The sequence below is a fragment of the Chinchilla lanigera genome, unplaced genomic scaffold (genome assembly GCF_000276665.1).
Source record: "Chinchilla lanigera isolate Chin_1 unplaced genomic scaffold, ChiLan1.0 scaffold00113, whole genome shotgun sequence".
Taxonomy (NCBI): Eukaryota; Metazoa; Chordata; class Mammalia; order Rodentia; family Chinchillidae; genus Chinchilla; species Chinchilla lanigera.
In genome coordinates this window covers 4,824,161-4,832,163 of record NW_004955514.1, presented here as the reverse complement: position 1 = coordinate 4,832,163, position 8,003 = coordinate 4,824,161, and the positions used below count along the sequence as shown (strand labels likewise).

General features: G+C 52.5%; 1 protein-coding gene across 1 annotated transcript; it reads right to left on the bottom strand.

The window, feature by feature from the left end:
• Positions 1–739: 739 nt before the first annotated feature.
• On the bottom strand, positions 740–5,372 carry Cytl1 (cytokine-like 1). The gene is made up of 4 exons (XM_005408829.2): positions 5,176–5,372; positions 3,046–3,090; positions 2,756–2,884; positions 740–1,337 (listed from the first exon to the last, which is right to left on the bottom strand). The coding sequence occupies exons 1-4, from the start codon at positions 5,326–5,328 to the stop codon at positions 1,254–1,256; spliced, it is 411 nt and encodes a 136-aa protein (XP_005408886.1). The 5' UTR covers positions 5,329–5,372; the 3' UTR covers positions 740–1,253.
• Positions 5,373–8,003: the final 2,631 nt, after the last annotated feature.

Here is an 8,003-nt window from a genome sequence, read left to right as displayed (position 1 = left end):
ACTCTTAATACCTGATGCTGTGGACCTGCGCTTCTACATAGAAAAGACAAACCTAGCCAATCATTCTCATGCATCCTCAGGGAAATCAAGGGCATCTGCGATCCAGAAGAAGAAGCCTGGCCCGTGTATACAGAAGGGAGTAAAAGAAACAAAGATTCTGGGAGAATGCATGACATTTAACAAAATCAGCGTTTGAAGCATTTCTCTACCATCCAGTTGCTGAGCTGAGATTTTATTGTTGGGTTCATAAATTAACTAAATGAGCACGGTACCCCTGCAGGGATCCAGTTTTGGGGTGCTCACAAGAGCACAGGCTTTGGGGTCACACAGACGAGGCTCCATCTTAGATTCTCGACTTGCTAGCCAGTGACTTTGGGCAGGCCAAGGCCCCTCACTTCCTCCAGCCTCCTCCTCCTAGGATGCTCATCCACAGCCTTCTTCTGCAGAGTCAAAGAACTAAGATTTATGATAAATGCAGGACACTGTTCTGCTCTTGGATACAAAACAATCTGTCCCCAGCATCTCCTCCCCAAAGGGACAATCTGTCCTCAGTGTAAATTGGAGCATCACCAAACAATTTAGGAGCAGACATTGAGGGAAGGAGGGTGAAACACAGCCAGACACCTGCATTTGACAGACACGAGGAGAACGATGCAGCACGTGACACCCAGGAACTCCCAGGAAAAGTGTGGAGTGAACCATTTGACACCTGCCACGAACAAACACAGCAGGGCGCCTATTTCTCACTGTGAAAATAGTCTTTATTTGATTTTCACCACCTTTCTATGAAAGAGTGGTTTCTGTCAGCACTACAAATACATTTCAAAAGCAGTAATAAGATTTCTTTTAAAATAGAAGGAAGAAAAGTGCTGGGAGAAGGTAAAATATAAAATAGAGGCTTGGTTACGTGTAAGCAGGTTCCTATCAAGAAAGAAAAATGCTACCATTCAATCGAAGCAGCAATAAGGACACACTAGTTTGCCTGTTCTCTAGTTATTTGTTCATTCATAAAGAAGAAGCTGCTGAGCCTCTTTCTCCAGCACCTCTAACCACCCTGGCAAGATGTAACCAAGCTGGCTGCTAACTCTGTGCTCTGAGGAGGCTTCTGGGTAGGAGCCTCAACCCTGCTTTCCAGGAGGGAGAGACTGTGATAGGTTCAGACACTTCAGGAACAGGGAGGGAGGCCTGTGGGCTTGTGATCTGACAGCTGGCACAGCCCAATCTTCTTGGGTTGTTCTTTTGGCCTGGCTGCCTTATCTCTGACGATCTGGCGGGCTGCTGGTCACTGGGATTGGGTATTCCAAGGCATTGCAGTCATCTGACAGAAAGACCAAGTCCTGCAAAAAATGCATGGTGAGTAGGGTGTTCCTGAAGGTGGCCTGGGGCTATGTCTGAGTATAGGGCTTAGACCGTCCAAATGTTTCCACTGCGTGAAAACTTCTCACTCTAGACTCCCCCAAGCAAGAGCCGGTCCCTTCTTTCTTCATGTTCCTATAGAATTTCATGTGATCTTAATATTCTTATTTATAGGATTCACTCATATGTTGGTTGACCACATGGGTGGGTGGTCAAATGGGCAGGACAGTGGATGAATGAACGAATGAGCAATTTCACCTTGATTACTGAGCAGTACCTCAGGACCAGGCACTGGACACACTGTGCAGAACAGCACTGGTTCTCACCTTTGGTGCCTTACAGTGACTACACATCACTTGCCGATATTATCTTCCTGTGTCTTCCCCTACCATGTTGGCTAGGGCTGAATGTTCACTTGCTTGATTTTGAGATCTACCCAGGGGTCTGGGGGCTCTGCAGACACAATTGTGGGTGTGTCTGGGTGACCTAGGAGTTTCTGTCTGCTCCCTCACCCCTTCCTCTCCGCCTCTGTTTCCCTGCTCTGCTCCTGGGCCACCATGAACTAAGCACCTCTGCTCCACCACATTCTTCCACCATGATGTTCCTGCCTTGGAGCCAGCCAACCATGGACGGAATCCTTTGAAACCATGGCCTAGAAACCTTGCCTCCTTTAACTTGTAGGTGTCAGGAATTGTGCCACAGTCACAGGAAAGCTGACTAATACGCCCACGGACCAAGGAGAGAGGATAAGAAGAGGGTCAGGGCTTGGGAGGAAATACAGAATCAATCTTTGCTATAAGGACAAAGAAATGAAAACTTAATGACTCATCACTAAAAAATTTAGAAAGGGTTTGCTGTGGCCAGCAGCTTCAAGGAACTCTAGGCCCGGTTACCCTCCTAGGCATCTTAGGAGGGAGGCACCTGTGACGGTGATGGCACACTGCAAGTGTGTCATCACCATCATCCTTCCAGCGTGGCGGAAGGCGGGCACTGTTCTATCCCCAGTTCGTGTGTAAGGACACTGCTCCTCACATGAAAAGGAAGACAGCACACAGTACAAGGCACCTGGAGCTGGTGTCTGGGCCTGAGGGCATTAGGCTTTCTGACTTTCTCCCCTCACCTACCAGAACCTTGGATCACAGAGCACACCTGGAGTCTCACTGCCTGCCCCACGCACCCTGAGTGTGGCCCCCTGTTTGTGTGCAGCTGCTGGAAGTAAAGCACCTCAGTCTGACTGCTCATCTCAGAGAGGGTTCGGGGTAGCTCACAGACTTTCTGTACAGGAAGAGGCTTCTAAACCTTCTGGCTCAGCCCCGGGACCCACCCAGCCCTCTACCCCAAAAGCTCAGCGTGTCCTGCCTGGCAGAGGGCAGAAAGGACTCGTCAAGCACACACGCACCCGCCTGCAGAAGGAGTTCATGATGATGTAGAGCTTCCGCACTTTGTCCTTCAGGGCGTCCACCTGGGCCACTCTCCAGCACTGCGGTGAGGCCACGAAGTCACGCAGCTTGGCCAGCACACAGTAATTCTGGGATGGGCAGCAAGTGGGAGGAGTCAGCGGCCAAGGGGCGGGGGCTAAGCTCCCCTGCTCCTGTGCAGACCCGACCCAGGCTCCCCACTCCAAGCTATGCCATCAGCAGCACAGGTTCAGACCACCCTACCACCCTCCCTGCAGGCAGAGCATCTTACATGGATGTCCAGGTACAGACGGGGCAGGTACCGCACACAGGCTTCCTGCAGAAAAGACTTGCGTCACTGGGGTGCTCACAGGGACATGTGCTCCGCCTGGTCCCAGAGTGCACCCTGGCAGCCTGGCCCACAGCCAGCCCAGCCTGGTCCGGACCCTTCTCAATGGAACAGCATCCACAGTGTCACATGTACCCCAAAAAAGGCAACCATTCTTGCAGGAATCAACTTTTAGAGCCCAGCTCTTTTTTTTTTTTTTTTTTTTCTCTGGTACCAGGAACCGAACTCACAACCTTGCGCTTGCCAGGCAGGCGCTTTTGCTGCTGAGCTAAATCCCCAGCCCCCTAGAGCCCAGCTCTTATAATATTTATATTAGGGCACTGTATCACATCCCCCCACATGCACAAACATCTCTAGAAATACAGTAATGTACACTATAGTACTGTGTTATGTTTATGCACATATGTAAGAATTTTAAAGTTGTTATATGGTAGTTGCATAGGTTCACACAGATATATTTATATATAAATAATATATAGTAACAAACATATGCGATTTATATTACTTATATAATTTAAATTCTTAAGTGCAACCCAAAGTTAGTAAACTGCACAATGTCTACAGGTGTGTTTATCTGTGTGCTTCCACACTGCTGTATTTTATATTTATGCCTTAAGGATTCACAGGCCAGGAGACTACATGCATGCCTGTTCTTTAATAATTCCATGTGATCTTGGACAAATAACTTCCTTTTCAACGACAGTTTCTCAACTGTGAAATGAAAGAGGTGGGATACATAATCTTTCCACTTCCTTCCAGCTCTGCAATTCTGAACCTATAATTGTTTTTTGCTTTTGTTTTTTTTTGGTTTGGTTTTTGTCTTCTAAAATCATATTCCTTTAAAAGGTGAGCACTCTATGTATTGGATAGCAAAGAACTGTGGATAAGTAGTGCAACTATCCAACAAAATGCACAAAGCAATGAACTGATTTGATGGTGTCATCAGTGAGCCGTAGACTTGCATGTGCCTTTTGATCCAAATTTGCACTCTTTACCTCCAGTGCCATATATTTTTGACCACTTCTACTTAGACAGGAAGCGGAAGTACCATCCTCCCAACTCTTAGAGCAGCAGTTACCTCTAGGGGTAGAATTACAGGCAATGTCTATTTTCTTCTTTGTCCTTTGTTCATTTTCAACCATATGTTACTTTTATGATGAGACATACATGCATGTCCTTTAAGTTTAAGGCCCAACATCTGAGAAGCACTAGGTTCACTTGAAGCCTTTACAAACAATTAAGAGATAATTTTAAGTTTTACCCAAGCTCTTAATAAAGTGTAATGGTGTCCATTTTTGCTCTGGATAAACAGTGAAAGGACTAGATTCTTGGCCACAGCTGCCCCTCTGGGGATTCCCCTCCAGAATGCCTGGGCTGTGCTCTGAGCTAACCGGCAGGCTCCTTCCAGCCTCTCTGCACCCAGGGCAAGGGTGGGGTGCTTGTCACCCTATGTTACAGGGAGGGAAGCTGAGACAGGAGGCGGAGGGCACGGAGGGGCACCCCGCAGTCACTCAGCAGGAGAGGGTGGAGGCCAGCTCTGTGTCACCCTTGGCACTTGGCACTTGGCAGCTTACACTTCACCAGCTGACAAGGGGCCAAATAAAGCCTGACTCTTTAACCTAACTGCTTAACTCTCAGGTTTAGAGTGGGTGGGAGCTGATCTTTTCTGTCATTTTCTTTTCAGTTTTTTATGTTTCACAAAGGCTTCTCTGATCTTTGCTAGCAAATCCAACAAAACTTGTGTCTTTGATTCCTTTTCCTCCTATTAAAAATTTCCCTCCCTCCTTTCCTCCCTCCCTCCTTCCTTGTCTCCCTCCTTGCCTCCCTCCCTCCCTCCCTTCTTTCCTCTGCACTGGTTATGGAACACAAAGGTGCTCTATTCTCTACCCCTGAGCCACATCCCTAATCTCCCCACCTTTAAAAAAAATTTGAGGTAGGGTCTCCCTAATTTGCCTAAGTTGGTCTCGAACAGCCCTCCTGCTCAGCCTCCACAGCGGAGAGCTGTGCTCACAGGCCTGTACCACCACGCTTGCAAGGAAAGCTTCCAAGAGCTGGCTTTGTGCTAGGACTCACCACAGGCGCTGCAGTCTGCAGGAGCTGGAAGTCCCCGGTGATCTCCCTGCTGAGGCCCAGCATCCGGGAGTAGCAGGTCGGGGGCGCGGGCTTTGCTGCCGGAGGCCCAGCAAGGAGCAGCAGGAGGAGCAGGGCCAGCGTGCAGGGAGCCATGGTGCCGGCTCCTGCAGGCACTGCACCCCTTATAAAGGCCTGGGCTGGGGGAGGGCCAGGGCCAGCTCCCGCCTCTGTTTCCTGTGGGGCCAAGGCCAGGGGTCCAACTGGCGGGAAGGTGTACGACACACCCACCGGCCGGCCCCATCCTGAGGATGGGTCTTGTGAGAGGACTGGCCTGGGGCGGAAGCACCTGGGAGGGAGCAGGCCGGCTGCTCCACAGCCCACAGGAGCCTCATCTGTGAGAGGCCTGGGGGCAGGGTGTGGAAACCCAGCAGCTGGGTCAGAGGCCAGGACGTGCCACTGTGCCCACACAGAGGGGCTGATTTTAAGGCTGGCTCATCTAATGGAGCAGAACCGGGGGCTGGAGTGACCAGACATGCCCCAGCAAGCTCATTCCCTCCAGTCTGGGGTCAGGCAGGCTGGGTGTCAGCCACCGGGGTCCAGCCCCTGACCTGGCAAGAGGCCCCAGGTGGGGGCAACACCTCCCCCAACCCACAGCGTCCTTCGGTCTGGTGGCTGCCCTGGCACCCAGGGTGTGGGAGCCTTTCTGAGGCCCAGCACAGACCCATGAAGTGGGCACAGGAAGGGCTGGTTCTCCAGATGATGACCTTGCAGTGCTGGGGCACGGCCAGCTAGAGGAGGGAACCCCACTCTGAGGCTTGAATGCCAGGGTGCAGAGCAGGGCCACCCCCTTCTGGCTACAAGTGGCCTTGGGCTGACTTCTTTTTATTCTTCTCCTTCTCCTCTTCCTCCTCCTTGGACAGTAAACCTAGGGTCTTTGCACTGAGCTACATCTCCAGCCCTTCAATTTACATTTTTTTTTTTTAAATTTTCAGACAGGATCTTGCTAAACTGCCCAACCTGGAAGTGGAACTTGTGATCCTCCTGCCCTAGCCTCCCACAATGCTGGGGTTATGGGCGTGCACCATCTGTGATCCAGTGAGCCAGTTTCTTACGTTGCCCTCTCCTCACAAGCACGGTGGACTGACAAAGTCCCTAACTGGGAAGGCCAGAGGAGATGTTGGGGGGCTAAGCAAGAAACAGGCCAGGTGCGCTGCGAGGATCCGCCGGGTCTGAGCTTACCAGATACCTCGCCGTACCTCGCCATCTCTGTTGAATCCTTCAAGTGTGTTTCCACAGGCGCTTGCCTCAGAAAAAGGCCCTGCTTACCAGTGGAGAAACCAAGGCTCAGAGAGCTCCAGCTGCAGGCTGAGCTCAGGAAGCTTCGTGCTCTGAGGGAGAGCAGGGGCAGAGCCAGGCGCCCGCGTAGCCCCTCAACAAACAGCCGAAGATGACGACCGCAGGCAGCAGGGAAAGGGAGCATGGTGTCCTAGGCACAGGGCCGACCCTGTAAACAGGTAGCATCACCCTGGGCGACGTCTGCGGTCACTTCCGGTGCCCACGTTGTGTTGATCTAGTTTCTGGTGTGCACAGCCCAGGGCAGGGAGCAGAGCTGTGCCTTCCTGTTTTGGATGCAGCGGTGTGTTCTCTAAACACAGCCCGTGAGCAGACCCTGACCCAGACCCAGGCCACGTGTCTGGCAGCCGCTCAGACGGGGCAGGACCGCGGGTGCTGGAGGCGGCTGCAGCCCACAGACCTGCTTCCTCTGGACAGAGCCTCCAGCTCCCTCCCTGCTGGGGCCGGGTGTGGGCCTCGCTGGCTGACTTGAGCCCAGGTCAGCCCCAAATGCTCCAGAGCTTCTGGGTGAGCTCATTACAGGCCTTAAATTCAGAACTGGGGAGAAAACAAGCCCAGGCATCAAGTAATTCTTGCAGCCTTTAGCCCCAGGAGCCGTTGCCACGCTGGGCATCGGGGTTCTCTGCTCGTCACTCCTGGAAACTGAGGTTAATGTGCTGCTGGAGGAGCAAACAACTTCCCCAGTACATGGTGTAGGCCTTGGCCCCAGCTTTGGGGATTCTCAGAGGTGCACTCACACAGAGTTCAGGGCATCTGTTTGTAGGGCTGATGAGTGACAGCCTCACCCCTCAGTGCTTCTGGTTCCCAGTGAGATGTGGGGATGTCAGGGCTCCCAGGAGTCACAGTCCAGGAGAAGGCAGAGGGCAGGGCCTCAGCCATGCCCCAGGGCCGCCTGCAGCTCACGCTGACCCGGCAGAGCCTGAAGGAGCTGGGGAAGCTCCCAGGCAGGTGGCCGTGAGCAGTGTGACGGTGCATCCAGGGTGTCCCAGCTTTTTTAGGTCCCAGGGCCCCTTGCTGAGCATGAGCGTGGTGACACACGGGTTTTGCCAGCTGGTGTTTGTCCCTTCATTAGCAGTGCCCTTAGTAACAACACTGATCCGGTTACTCAGCACCCAGCCCGGCGGAGCAGGAGCACTGGGAGACAGTGCCCAAGTCCTGCATGGCTGCTCTTGCCGCTCAGAGTGGAGGATATGCCTGACAAGAAACCCATGCAGTGGGGCTGGGGTGGCCCCGTCTCTCAGTGGTGAGAGTGGCCTGTGTGTTTGAGTAAGTGTGAGAGTCGCCCTGTGTGTGAGAGGCCCTGGGTTCTGTTCCCAGCATGGCCCAAACAGAAAGAGAAACCCACATATTCTGACTTTCACGGGCTCCCTGGGGGACCCTGAAGCTAGACTGGCTGGGAGGGGCCAGGACTGTCCTTCCTGGCAGCCAGCTGCTGCCTCCAGAGCCATGGAAAACACCCACCTGCAGTTCCAGCA

What these genes read in the sequence shown, in the direction of transcription:
- Cytl1 (XM_005408829.2), bottom strand. Translation starts at nt 5,328, where the DNA reads ATGGCTCCCTGCACGCTGGCCCTGCTCCTCCTGCTGCTCCTTGCTGGG. An exon ending in TGCAGACTGCAGCGCCTGTG is followed by an intron (nt 3,091 to 5,175) that starts GTGAGTCCTAGC and finishes TCTTTTCTGCAG; the next exon opens with GAAGCCTGTGTGCGGTACCT. An exon ending in TGAACTCCTTCTGCAGGCGG is followed by an intron (nt 1,338 to 2,755) that starts GTGCGTGTGTGC and finishes CATTTTTTGCAG; the next exon opens with GACTTGGTCTTTCTGTCAGA.